At 45.8% G+C, this 14,776-nt stretch overlaps 1 protein-coding gene across 1 annotated transcript in view; it reads right to left on the bottom strand.

The window, feature by feature from the left end:
• The window catches only part of LOC142587657 (uncharacterized), a 57,398-nt gene extending 42,845 nt beyond the window's left edge, over positions 1-14,553 (bottom strand). The window contains exon 1 of the mRNA XM_075698819.1: positions 14,122-14,553. Coding sequence (XP_075554934.1) covers positions 14,122-14,179 — 58 coding nt within the window. The 5' untranslated portion in view covers positions 14,180-14,553. The remainder of the gene's footprint in view (positions 1-14,121) is intronic.
• Positions 14,554-14,776: the final 223 nt, after the last annotated feature.

The raw sequence follows: 14,776 nt of genomic DNA, 5'->3' as shown, positions 1-14,776 counted from the left end.
TTATTAGCTCCACAGGGGTTACGAAAACTCCCGTTTAGAAAGCGTTCTCTCTCTCTTTCTCAAGAGGCTGATTCAAGAGCAGTATCTCCCAACAACAGCAGCACTCTATGCAACAGACGAAGCGAAGGTGACAGGTCACCACACTTACACCTCTATACACAACTCCACGCGTGACTAAAAGACGGAATATATCCTTCAGGAATAAAGGCGGGCAGCATGTGGGCAGCTCACGCACGCTTAGTGCACGACCGCCATATTTTTTTTCCCTCGCTGGGAACTTTCCTGCCGCCACGCACGCGCTCGTGCGATCTCGTTGCCTCACAGTGAGAGTGGATAAAAAAAAAAAAAGAACCGCGCCGCCGCACTTCTCATAAGCTGTACCTTGGCGCCACTGCGAAAGCTTCGAAAGCCCGCTTGACCTTTCGCTTGTTCCGGTGACGCCCGCAATGGGGTCAGGTATTCCCCGCTGACCGTCTTCGAATGCGGCGCATTCTTTCGGGGGGAAATCGGGTGCGATAGGCGGCCCTATTGAGCCGCTAGGGCGACCGATCCCGTCGAGCTCTTCGTAGAGAGGAGTGAGCGATATCGGCTGCAGAAATGAAACGCCACGCAACGCGCGTATATACCTATATAAAAGGCATAGGCCTAACACCGTGCGACCGCAACGTTCTGTGCGTGGACGAAGCCATACAATATTTCAGAGGAGAGATGGACGAAAGAAGAAAAAAAAACGGATTTACCCGAGGCACGTGTGGTTTGCGACCTCACACAAAAGGAAGATGGACAGAAGGATATAGAAAGGAAACGGCGCATTATAACGGTGCTTACTTCACATAAACGCGCAAAGAAATGAAGAAGTAGGTGCTAGATAAGCCTGCAGGAAATTCGCCTATCTATATTCAGAGAGAATGCCAGCTCAATTTTTATTAAATGCCCCAACCTCGTAATTTCTTTCAACACTTTGTAAGGCAGGTGCAAGGAAGCCTTTGTCTTTATTGTTTTAGCAAAATGTGTTATCGGGTGGAGCTGCCGAAAAATTCGCAAGGAAACAGATGCTATTCGCGTGCATGAAATTATTGTAGGGTTTAGTTTCCCGAGTAGCCGCTTTCAACTCCGAAAGGAGCTTATTGGATTAATCTCGTTCGGTAGAGTTTGTTGCTCTTCGCGTTTCTTTTGTTCATGCTTCTGTTCTTCACAATTGTATGAATAATCTAGTTCCCAATTGCGCGCTCTCACTTGTGCCCTGTCTTCTAGTTGTTCCTGCCTCAATTGCGCTATCGACACAGTGACCTTGAACCAGATCGTTCAAGTTATATCGAGGTGGAACTGCGCAATCTGAGCACCTAATGGAAGTTCCGAGGCGAACAATTCCAAAGCTCTTAACTATTCTTGAAATCCTCGGAAGTCTGACCTTTACATCAACACAGGGTTGAAAATAACGAAAAATTCTCTGCAAATTCCACGCTGATTCCAATGGAAGTGGGGAAAAAAAGATATCGAAATAGGGCTCCCGTCCGACAAAAGTAATGACTATCCGTGCACTTTAAGATGGACATGAAAATCAATTTGTTCGGAGCCAGTATACACGAGGTCAGTGTTGGGAATAAATGAGGTAGGCGGCAGTAGTCACGGCATCACAACGCGCAGCTGCCGAGTAGCGCGCAGCTGCAAACCGGCGGGGCTTCTTGACCCAGGAACCTCGCTCAAGAGCCTCTCACTTTTTTCCTCTAGACGGTTCCTGCACACTTTTTTTTTCTACAAGAATTCCAACTTTGCAGCGCCGCGTTTGCAGTCGCTAAAGCTGTGAGCGGCAAGAAAATGGAAGCTCCAGTCGTCGGCCTTGCCTTGTCAGCATCTGAATAAAGCGATAGAGTGCCCTCGCTCTATACGATAGAGTGTCCTGCGTGCGCCTCAGCGTTCGTACAAAAATTTCCTCTGCCATAAAAGCTTCGTGTTCCGCCTTCATAAGCGTCCCCTCACTGGCTGTTTCCTTTTTGTGGGCTACAGTTTTGAATGAAGTGTCGTTCTCTGCCTTTCTTGTGCTTGTTTTTTCTCTCTCTCTCTGACTGCTTCACTTCGGGTACATTGAAAAAAGTTTAGCTGTCATAAACGCTTGCTCTGTCGTGCATGCGACAGCTCAGCCTCTGATACTTACATATCTGCAGTACACATTCTAATAATAATAATATTTGGGGTTTTACGTGCCAAAACCACTTTCTGATTATGAGGCACGCCGTAGTGGAGGACTCCGGAAATTTTGACCACCTGGAGTTCTTTAACGTGCACCTAAATCTAAGCACACGGGTGTTTTCGCATTTCACCCCCATCGAAATGCGGCCGTCGTGGCCGGGATTCAATCCCGCGACCTCGTGCTCAGCAGCCCAACACCATAGCCACTGAGCAACCACGGCGGGTAGTCCACATTCTGTGGCATAATTGTCGTTGCTCCTACATCTTTTTGCATATTCTACTGTTCAATTCATTTGTTTCCACTTTCGCGGTGTACTCGTCGTTGTGCCAGAAACACAGAGATCAAATGTAAGCGTCGTGTCTGTATCATCAGTTGCCGGTATACTTCTATATACAGATAGAATTATGAAACCATACGGTGCCGCTTGCTGCCTTTCTGCATTGGTGGCCACGAGTAAATAGGCTTTCATCATGGGGTAAACTGCTGGCTTTCACTGACGGCTCGAGTAGTGAAGAAGGGTATGCCATGCCTTTGTCATCCCCACGTTGTGATCACCCCATAGTTTCAGGCCTTCCGAATAAACATATGCATAAATTGCTGAAATGTATGTGGCATTTCAAACATTACAAAATTATTGTAAAAGCACGGTAGGTAGGCAATATTTGCAATGAGCTGAACAGAAAGAAGTCTACTTGATTCGGAGAAACATTTATTTCAAAACAAGAAGGATAAAATGCTGACATCTATAAAAAATTCTGTTACGAGCGAATTTAATGCATGTGCGGCTTCTTAGGACGGTATCTTATGACCTTTGTCTGTCACTTATTTTGTATTTCCGTGATTTCTCGCGCAAACAGGTCGTTATTTCCAATTCCGGAACGATATAAACAACTTTCGGTCTTGCATCTGCAGCGGCCGTCACGTGACCCTCTCGTCTGTTTCCAGACAATCCCACACTTACTTTTGAGAATTATGACTATGCATTCACCTAAACTTTTAACAGGATCTACTGCGCGACTTTAATTTATTATTTTTCTATTAATTCATTTGTCTATTAGGGTACAGAAGGAAGTAAATTATGGGAACCTTTCGTGCCACTATATATAGGCTGGCTAGAAAAACAAGAAATAAAATATAGGGTTATACATCAGGATGGATTTATACTTCCATGCTACCAATGCTACTTTGTTATCAGGCATCTGTTCCCACACGAACCAAATGCACCATCAATGAGCAACATATGTGAGGTAACTACATCTATGTAAAGTGCAGTCAAGCCTTGTATCGAAACAAAGCTAAGTTTCTACAACATATTGAAGGAGACCATTGAAATTCAATCAAGGAAAAAAGAACGCACAAAAAAGCGCAAGAGCGACATGTTAACAACCACCCTAACACTAAATATGACTTTGTCGTGCGTAACTCATGAAGAGAAAAGTTTACTCGCAACTGCAAAGGAATATTTTGGGCATCCACCAATTGCATATTGCGCCTGAGTGTACTCTTTACCAACACGCTCATGAAAATTACACACGACTGACGCGTAATTCGAATGTTAATTAAGACATTTAAATTACCCTGCGCCCCCAGCTTTTTCCTGCTGGTATAAGCGCTGCTTTCCCACACGATTCTCCGTCGGGGCATGTACGCTACGGTCGAGCACGTTGCCAGACAAAAAATGCGTGTTTCGTCACGCCCGGGAACCGCGACAATCTCACGCGCTTTGACGCGCTAACTACCGGCGCAGGTCGAGTGATAAGCGGGGCTATTCCCGATTTGCACGAGCGGAGGCGAATGGCCGCTGCAGACGTGGAGGCACGCGTGCGCGTAGGGGCAGTCATTACTTTTCGGAACCGGACGTTTCCTCGTTTTTCTCGCTTCCGGAATGGACCGCTTCTGCTTTCCGCGGTTGGAAACGCGTGAACTCTGCGATCCGTGGCTATGACCCGGATGTGAACGACCGTCTGCACCACGGGCGCGCAAGCATTACGAGTTCATCGAAAGTGATCGGAGCCTTTAGCTGGCATTTATACTGTCGTGAAGTGCGACGGACATGACGTAGCAGGGCTCGTTCTGTCATTGAAAGCAGGATGCAGTAACGTAGACTCCTGCTAAAATTAGGAAAGGGCAATCTGATGCTGTAGCCGTTCAACAACAATGAGAATAATGCGTAGTAAATTATTTTTCTATTCTTGTATGTGGAAGGACATTGTCAAGAAAGGAAACTGCAGCTTCTTTCGGGTTCAAATCTGACGAATGCTAGTTGCACAGCTTACATCATTCTGCGTAATAATTTTCACTGCATGAATAAGGGCATTGACAGTTCTTAGTATCTGTGTCGCTGGGCTTGGATACCCGCCATGGTAGTGTAGTGCCTTTGCCATTTCGCTATTACGCCCGAGCGCTGTGGATCAAATCCCGGTCACCACGGCCGCATTTCAATTGGCGCGAAATTGAAGAATGCCCGATTACCATGCATTCGATGCACAGTAAAAAATCCCAGGTATAGTCTAACTCATTCGGGAGACCCCACTACGGCTTGTCTCACAATCTTGTCATAATTTTGCCACCTACAAACCACAGAAATTAATTAATTTTACGATTGCATTGGCTTGGTTAGTGACACTCCACATGAGGGGGACTCTTAGATATGGTCATTTTCTTTTTTTGGTGTTTGAGAACCTATAAGATCATGCAATAGTGTGGGCATGTAAGGCTAATTATTGTCAGACAGCGAATTGCCGATGACTACATTAGGATAGAGCAAGGTTGCTTCAAGCCAGAAGGAGGAGCTATAGGCAAATATATGTGCTACTCAACCTTCTCCTAGTGACTGAAGCGCTCTACCAATTGCGCGCGTAGCCTAGTGTGATATTTTTATCTACTATTTAATTACGAATTTTCATCTTTAAAATTGGCCCTTGGCCCTGTAGAGTACAGTCATTCGAAAATTGCCATTCCAATTCTGCAGTCAGCCCTCCACGATTGGTCAAGAAACGTTTGGGCCACCCGCACTTCGCCTGCCTGTCACGCGACGTCACAAAAACCGCGATAGCTCTTAACCTGATGTAACATCTACCCACTGATTATGCATCAATAGACCGATTAGAAGAAAAATAATTATATTTGATCCGGCGCCTTTTAGCCATTAGCCGACGGCTATTGGTCAAAAGTTTACGGGGTGCGTTCACTTCGCCCGTGTGTCACGCGACTCCACGAAACCGCAAAAAATCAGTGCGTGAAATTGCAGTGTGTGCGGTAAAGATGCACTAGTATGACGAGCAAAACTGAATTTGATCCTGAATAGTAGGAAACTGCCCAGTTCCGAAATGAATACAATATGGATGCCCGTCGATCGCTCAGGTACTGACCATTCGCACCTGTCAGAGTGCTTGGATTTATTGGCGTGTAATAAACATTTTTGCGTGGCAGTATAACGTTATCGAGAACTTTAGACAAGTATGCGACATCGCTCTGATAACACTGTTGAGGATCCGTTTTAGCAGCATTCTTAACATTTTATTGCACGCCACCGCGATTCTCAACCAGCCACAGCCAGCTAAGTAAGGGGAAGCGGACCAATCGTATACTCCGGCACCTCCCTCCTCATCAGGTTATCTATTTTCAATGTGCTGCTTCGGCGGCATCGAAACCCTCTGCCAGCATGCCGCTCGCGACTTTTCAGCAATCAGATAAGAAAAACTGCTCAGTGTAGGTAAATTTATTAGTTTCGAAAGCAAACAAAAGTAACCTCCTATAAACGAGTTGAGCGTTTGATTGGGCTGTTCAGACACCGCTGCGGGTCACCGCCCCATGCTTGCGTCGGCGGTTACGTAAATTTGACGTCAGGAGATTCTAATAAAAACAGATTAGTGTATTTTTACGTTATAGGGCCCCTCTTTAATGAAGGATGTGACACATTCGATGCCCCGTACCCGTGATGATGAAGGCTGGGCTTCTTACAGACGGAGTTCTCTGACGGCACGTCGCAGTCATAAAGAGGTAGACGAATCCGGGTATTCAATTGAACGAACGACCAATCAGATCGCATACAAGTAGTATTGGGCAGCGTCAAAGCGTTGGACGTTTTTAATTTATTAAAGTTTAGTGCAACCACTTGCATGCCCTAAACATTTTGCTTTCCATGGAACAAGAAAGCCTAAACTTTCGGTTTCACACTTTGCTTTGCACCTTTAGTTTACGCTTTCAGCTTCAGAAATTGCAGACATACTTGAAGAACCGTCACAAAAAGGACTGGGTGAAGGAAACGGCAAGGTCGAGACTAACTGGTTCGTGTGGACAACTCCACCGTGAAACAGAAAGAAAATACAGGGCAAGCCTTCAACTTGGCACGTGACAGCGCAGCTTCATGAACGATTTCATGAAATCCGCGCATGCACTGTGCTTTCTGTCATCATTGCATTGATTGATTCGTTTTCTGTCACTTCTTGCTTAGAAAAGTCAGAATAAGGTTAACTCTCTTTTCAGTTTGATCAGGCCGGCGGAAATTTGGGATAGAAAATGTTTGTGTGTCTTTTATCTTTCACACATTCACATAGACATTCCATAATCAGCCTGCCGGATCTCAGGCTAGGCTACCCTTGCGTTGCGACCTAATTCCTACAGCAGCACGCAACTCCATCAGTCTACTACTTTCCGCGTCAGAAATGAGCGGCTGAAAACGTACGCTCCTGCAGCAGTACATGGCACATACGACTTCAAGTTCTAGAGCCGTGACGCAAATAAGAAATATCATAAGAAATGTAGCGTTCCAAAAATTTTGGCTTTATGGAACTGTCCTCTGGGTAGCATAGCAGCGTTGAAAGGTGCATAACAAGACTCCGCGGAGTGTCAGAAGAAGAGCGAACCCACGCGCGTGGTGTTGACGATCCGACGGCTTCCACAGCGACGTGTCCGCAGTTTAGGATTCTCACTTGCACTGTCATTCTTGCGCTATACTCAACAGCGCTAGCAGCATCTGCTAGCAGTCGGAGAGACTCGGTACAGCACCCAGTGCAACTTCGGGGACACAAGAAACCAGCAAGCAAAGATGAGGACTTCGCAGCACGTGTTCACCATCACCGTTTAGCTCCGCATACCGCGCGGGACCCATCTGCAAATGGGGCAACGGCCAAAAATATGGTCGGGCCGGCTCCACCGTTCGACATCTACGCGGCGTTCCTTAAGGTGCCAGCTGCGCTCGGACACCTGCGCCGAGTCTGCCTAAATGCGTCCTATCACCTTTCCTGCATGACCCGTCTCAGACCAGGCAGACTCTCTCTTTCCCGTCATTATCGGCACGCTGTTCGTGCGAGGGTAGTTGCGAGTGTATGCTTGCCACCTCCGCTATCTCCCGAAGCTTCTTCCCACGTGCCGAACCCATCACGCACGGAAGTTACGTTCGCTGTATTCTCGTGCGCGGATCCCCGATTAAAGAAAGGCCCCGGGCTGAAAGCACTTGTTGACGCATCCACTTGCCTTGTCGGACGTGCGCGCAAATGGTAATAACGTTTGCGCTGCCCCAAATTGACTCCTGTTGCCGCTCGACTTATCGCGCATGCCTTACAATGATGAGCACATTTTTTTTTTCAGCGTTCTTTTTCCTCTTCTAACAAACTGACATCCTCAAGCTGAAAAAAGGAATGCCGGCTTTTAATTCAGAGGACTCCCATGAGTAATGTCGAATGCGCTTGCGCTGAAGGCGGGTGTATGTGCGCGTAGCTTAGTACGAGCTGACAGTTGCGTCCTGACGAAAAGAAAGAACGCTGTACAACAAAACGAGTTACTTCTTGGATGTTCATATTATGGTTTAGAGCACCCAATATTTTAGTAGAAAGGCTAGCTTTCGTTCGCCTAGCCTTTGACACCAAGTCACTATAAATATACAATTGACCCAATTCAACAGAGAGCTTATATTTGACCAGTGCTGACCCTGTTTAGCGCCCGAAGAACACGTGTACGGTATACGGCAAAAGAAAAAAAAAAACTAACTATATTAGTCCAACGTATAAATATTTTTGGTGCACAATCAAATTCTGGACTATAAAACCCAAATTTCATACAACCGGCTGCGAGAGACGCCGCAGCAGGTGGTTTTGTATTAAGTTAAACCGCCTCGTGTCCTTTAAGGGCCACTGAACCTGTATAAAGGAGCAATTTTACCATTATGCACAAACTGTAATGCAAATGCATAGGCAGGAAATCAAGACAGTGACCATGTGAGCAGCAACAGAACGCCATAGTCATTGGGTCACTGCGGAGGTTCGCTTCACGATTTGTTTGCGGACATAGCAAGAAGTGGCCTCCGGTCAAAGCAAATAATTGGAGGTCCGCTGAATGTTTTAAGTCAGCGTCTTCGACGCATGAGTATACCAGCAGCGCCTTCCGAGGCCTGGCTCACTCTAATATAGTTCCACGCTGAATTATTTTGCAGAGAATGGCACCTAATTTCTACAATGGCACCTATTTTCTCTCTCTTCCCAGAAATTTTCCTCACTATGATCATCGGATTTTTTCATAAAGCCACGATAACCTGGCAGCGATCGCCAAGGTGGAGCTCGCGATACGTTGCGTGAAATGTACCGCATTGTACTGTGCGACACAAAAAGCTAGGGGCCTTTTAATTTCCGTGATACCGCTCTGCGTCGCCCAGGATATCCGTGATTTCCATTTCACTAAAGTAGTATGGGACATATTTTACATTTGTTAAAAGAATTATGTGGTTTTACGTGCCAGAACCACTTTCTGACTTTGAGGCACGCCATATCGGAGGACTCCGGAAATTTAGACCACCTGGGATTCGTTAACCTGCGCCCAAATCTAAGCACGCGAGCGTTTTCGCATTTCGCCCCAATCGAAATGCGGCCGCCGTTGCCGGGATTCATTCCCGCGACCTCGTGTTCAGCGGCCCAACACCATAGCCTCCGAGCAAAACTACGGCGGGTATTTTGCATTTGTGTACAATGTACTTACTGCATGTTATTTCTCGCAGGATGTACCTTGCAAGCACATGCGTCGGCACTAGGGCGAGTTATTAAGGCCATCTTGTTTTCGAGGTCGGTCGCGCACACATGGTGATATATATATATATATATATATATATATATATATATATATATATATATATATATATATATGGTTACCTATTTAACAGAAAGAGCTAACGTAACAATGAATACCAGTCACTGCATATCCTTGTTGTCGCGGGACAGACGGCTACTACATCGCTAATCGAAAGCTGGTGTGTCCCGAACGACCGTTTGTCTGCTTCGCACTCTCGCGAAGAGAGCATTTTTTCGAGAGGATATGTCGTTCAAACGCTGAAAAAAAAAGAAGACAGGTCATTGTTCTCGTTTGTTGTCGTTGAGCAGGAGTTTCACTTCAGTGAATGTAGAATGCGTGTCATTTTTCACCGTAAAAACAGAAGCGGGACGGGTCTCCGAATTCATATTCTTTGAGCACGTTACTTTTGACCTCATATCCTACGAACCATCTCGGCACGTCTGGTCGAGGATTAGGGTGAAGGGAGGTTTGTGGGAGATGGCTACGTCCCACACCGGCTACTATATAAGCTGATGGAGCATTAGTTTGATAATGAGAATTTTACGAATTACTACGGAACTCCAGTATCTCGAGGCAGCAATTTCTGCGACTAGAATGGTCCTTTTTTTCCTCCGTATATAACAATCGAGGACTACCGCTAAACAAAACTTTATTTTCGTATGAAAGCTTGTCTTTAAATCTCTGAAGAAAAAAAAGACGGTGGAGTGACGTCTGACGCACACGTAGCGGAATGAGGCTCGTTTCAATATACAGCAATGTATCTTTGGACAAGTTGATTTTCGTACACGCTCAAAGTGTTGCGTCTAAATGGTGCCCTCCAAGAAAGAAAATCGAGGAGAGAATAAAGTCACCCATCTGCAAAACCACAGCAAAATAAAAAAGTTGACAGGCTTGTTATGCCCACGTTTGCTGTTGGCTGGCACGAAACGAGCGGCTGCGGCGCCGGACGATCGAAGAGACTTCATATGCACTGCACGTCGCATTCACTCTATGGTGTCGACGCTTTTGAAAGCGCATCATAGACCGGTTTTGCCACGTTCAGAGCGCAAGCGCAAGGGTGCGGTCGTTTCAGCATTGACCCTAGTCCTGGATGGTTTTTCGCTGCATTTGAGCTCAAGGCAACGTTGTGGGTAATGGCTACGGACGGCGTCATTGCGCATTTTCCCAGTGAATTTCGTGGTAAGTGGGGGGGGGGGGGGGGAGGGAGCAGATGCCTTTGCTGAATTCCTGACCTGTCGTACCTTTTCTTTCTCACATAGCTGCATTTTGATATCGAAGGTTTAGTGTGTTTCTCTTGGTGCAAACACAACGTGCTTTCTGCCGCAGCTGGTATTCAGCTCTCGACGAAATGCTTTTATTAGGAGCATTCTTTGCGGCAGTGTAGTGAAACTCGTCTTGAAAGCTGTCTATTAGTATAGCGCGTTATTCATAGTCTTCTCACCTGGATACACCGCCCATTTAATATCTATCTTGTTATAATCGTGGCCTTTCTCTTTAATACATAATATTTAGGCGATGTTGGCGCCTTGAGGTGGTGGCGGCTGCTCCTATGTATATATAACAGATATGTCCGAAAAATGAAGTAGCATGCACGCGTGGAACAAATAATACAAAGGTAAAACGAATGAAAAAGTCAGAGAGTGACTTGATATTTACTTAAGATGCATAGCTTTCTTGAACCTTTTCTTTACCGCTGCATGTCGACAAACGTAAACCTTTTCTTAAGGCTGTTCCCAATTTCACTACTGAAATATATTTGATTGAGATAACCTTGGTACGTTAGGCTAATTTCCATTTGTTTTGTCTAAAACAGTCACGTTTCTTTATGTTCACTGTGCAGTAGGACAACGTCTAATTCTACTTGCCCAACGTGAGTGCAGCATGTCATTTGAGATGATCTTGAAACTGGGTTTCTTACAGAATTTTAAATCCAGATGATTTTTTTTGTAAATCAGTAGTTAGGTGTAAGGTGAGGAGAGTTGCTCTAATAAAGGCTGTATTCTTATTAATCCCGATGACTCGTGTTGAAAGTCCTGCATGGGTATTAACCAACTGCGAGGCATAAATTTTTCCTGCAACTGATTTCACGAGCGAAATGACGCAGTGCCAGATACCAGATTTGAGCAACTTCATTTTCCCTGTACATTTGCCATGTTGTTATGTAGGACACTTAGGGCTGTAAATCTTGTCAGCTATACTATGTAAACAATGTGGTGTTGTCACTGAGTCGTCGCTGTTGGCACTAACGCCGACGATGCTTCAATTTTTCGAACTATACATAACCTAACGTGTTATTTTTTCTTGAGTTTCCCGTTATTGTTGTGCAACTACACTTTAAATTCTGTTTTATTATAGCCAAATACTGTCCGCTCGCTCTGTAATTCTATTCGTTATATTTTACTGAGTGAAAATTTCTTCTGCGCTGACCTCTCGCGTTCAAAAGCATTCGGTTTGTCTTTTGTATAATTTTTAGCCCCACATTACTGCATCTTAGCGCATTTTTTACACTGCATTTTTGTATATGTATTCACATATGTATTCTAATTGTTGTTTAATATTTGAGTGTGCTCTCCCCCCTTACACAATGCCTCTAGGGGCCTGTAAGGTATCTTTAAATAAATAAATAAATAAATAAATAAATTTATCACGATTGACCAGTCACTGCTTCAAATAAAGGTTTCATTCTCTCTCTCTCACCTTAACCTCAGCGTATCCTCTATTGTGGCTATGTGCCACGTTTGAGGGTTATCAGCATCATTATTGCCATGTGCGCCTCCTATGTTCCGCCGGCATTGTTTTCACGAGATTGATAACGGAAGATTTAACGCAAGCACAAAGCCTTAACCTCAAGAGCACTTTTGATGTGATGCACAGAATGTATATTCTCTACCGTTACAGCACGGCTCGTTCTGGCCTCCGAAATACTTGCACAGCCGCCGCTAATCTCATAGTCTGTGTGGAGAATAATGCCTTGCAATAGTTCACCACCACTGTTCTTGCGATTATCTTTCTTTTTTTTGTTTCAAAACTCTGCTGCTTGCGTTCGTATTGTGTATGCAGCACCAGAAACACCACAGGGCTGCATGTCTTTATTGGAGGGCTTGCACGTGCTTGCCCGATTTTTGAATGTCTTTGCACTCACCTTCAATTTCTGTAGTGCTTCGTTTTCTGAAAGTTGTGCTCCGATGAGCCAAAAAGGAAAGCTAGAAGTTGCGCGGTAGATGAGTGCTTAGTGCGTTCGGCTCCCAAATGCACATGGCTGCACTGGTATGGCGTTCCAATCCCAGTGGAGGGGGGCAGTGGAGAACATTACGCTGCGGTAATGGCGATGCTGGGGATGACCATCTGGCTTGACGACAACAGAAATTTATGATTCTGGCTCGTCTAAGACGACGGTGGTCGTCGTCAGCGGAACTGAATGAACGGACGGATCTGATGGACAGACAAGCAAACCGAACCCAACTTTGAGCACTTAACTGCTGTAGCCGTAAAAACTTCGAGAGAGATGGTCAGTGTGGCTCGGGGTTGTTAACGGCGCTCTGCTATAAAAGTGCGTTATACGGAAGTACAAAAAAGAAATAGGCGCTCCTGTATTGCTGTGCTTCTGGAATGCGCGAAACTTAAAGAACGAGTTCCACCAACACCGAGAGAATATCCGCCTTGATTGCAGCTGCCAGTGGGGCCTGACTGCCCCGTCGGTGGCGGATGTCCATCGGCGGCTGGCATCTGTACTGAATCTCCGACAATCGACTACGAGACGCTTATTATTCCGGTACTTAAGCTATTTAAACTAGCGAACTTCATCCTTTGGGGAACGAACAACAACTCAACACTGTTGCAGTGTCTGGGTCCCACTTGGCAGCACACGTTATTTATTCTGTCTTTTTCATTACACTCTGACTTTGCGTACCCTGAGGAAAATTGTTGGGATAAAAACCTTTGCGTCGATTGCAAGCACACATAGTATCAGAACAAATGTGTAATGTTAGAATTGTTGCTGTAAGGCACCTCACGAAATAGTGCATTTGCTGGAACAATCACAAATTTTATGCTTGGCCGTGCATATATTTTTGTGACGTACGACGAAATGGCGTCAAAGATGAAAAAGCAGGTGCGTGTTTGCCTGTTTTCATAGGCACTGCAGAAATAACGTAATCACATTGCGGCGATTACGCCGAAGTGCTGACTTGCTCCCTAAGAATAGTACATGTATGGTTAAAGAGTGTTGTTTTTGTGGAAGGGCCTTCTGGCCGCAATTCGGGTCCTTACAATTGCATGGCATTATGGAAGGAATTAAAATACGTGAAAAAAACTTAGTCGACGTGAAATGAAGTGGAACTTTAGCGGGAGTTAAGAATCAACCTGCCCTTATCCTCATCGACCAACCACTTCCCCGACCCTGAAAAAAATCTTTAGAGAAATAAAAATTATCGTGAACAGTCAAATTTCGCAACCGTCATTATACATTATCTAGGTAAGCTGCGGTAGTCGTAATTCCTTTCGTACAAGGTTGCTCACGAAAGAGTCAGTGACACTGCCACACCTCCACCAACGTGTTCAGGTAACGTCGTTGTGAGTGTTCGAGAGCCAATAAGTGAAAAATTCAGTTTGATCACGCTTGTAAAGCATTGGCCGTATGAAGGAAGTATCAATTCGTTAGAAAAAGATGGAAAAAAGCAATGACATGCAATGAGGACGCACCACTGATGATGACGATGATGATGCGTGACACATGGAAAGTGGTCCCATGATCAACCATATTTGTTAATTTGTAATCCTCTAGATGAAGGATATACAGCTAAAAAAACTACCTCTATACGAACCTGTAAAAAAATCATATACATCGTAGGCAGAAAGTCACTACTCACCTTCCAGCATGAGGAGGAGCCACAATCCCATTCGTGCACGTAGTAACGTATAAACCATGCCTTCGTATTTTCCAGTCAATGTGCGAGTACGAAGAGAAAGCAGGAAAAATAACGCGCACTAAAACTCCGACGTCTGTGTCGAGAATTCGCAGGACCACGCCGCCGGTGATGCACTCTGGACGACTTCGCTCGATGTCGTCATGACCGCGGACGCAGACCATCCGCGGGGCGAGCAGAGTTGCTTTTTCGTCGCGCTAGCTGCATCTCTCACCCGCGTTTTCTTCTCAACCACCCACAATTGCGCTATGCGGCGACCGAGGCGCCCTAATGGCGCGATATCAACGCGATATTCTTAGTGACGAAAAGCCTCGCAGTCCGAGCGACCGTCGTTACGACGGCGACGTGCACTTCTCCGCGGGTCACCGGTCGTGCACCGTGTACAGTTGCCGGCTTCTGCTCCTTTTTTTTTCTCTCTCTCTCCCTCTCGCGCTCGCCACAGCGCTGCCGGTACTGAGAGGGGCGACGGTGTTGACCCGTCATTGGCCGCCGTCGCCGGCGGTGAAAGTCGCCCGAGGGGAGAGAAAGCGGAGCGGCGCTCGTTTCCCTCTCGCCTCCATTTTGGGTTTCCATCCGGACCACGCACGTGGGAGCGAGC

Source organism: Dermacentor variabilis, chromosome 7 (genome assembly GCF_050947875.1).
Source record: "Dermacentor variabilis isolate Ectoservices chromosome 7, ASM5094787v1, whole genome shotgun sequence".
Taxonomy (NCBI): Eukaryota; Metazoa; Arthropoda; class Arachnida; order Ixodida; family Ixodidae; genus Dermacentor; species Dermacentor variabilis.
This window is presented reverse-complemented; position numbering and strand designations above follow the sequence as displayed.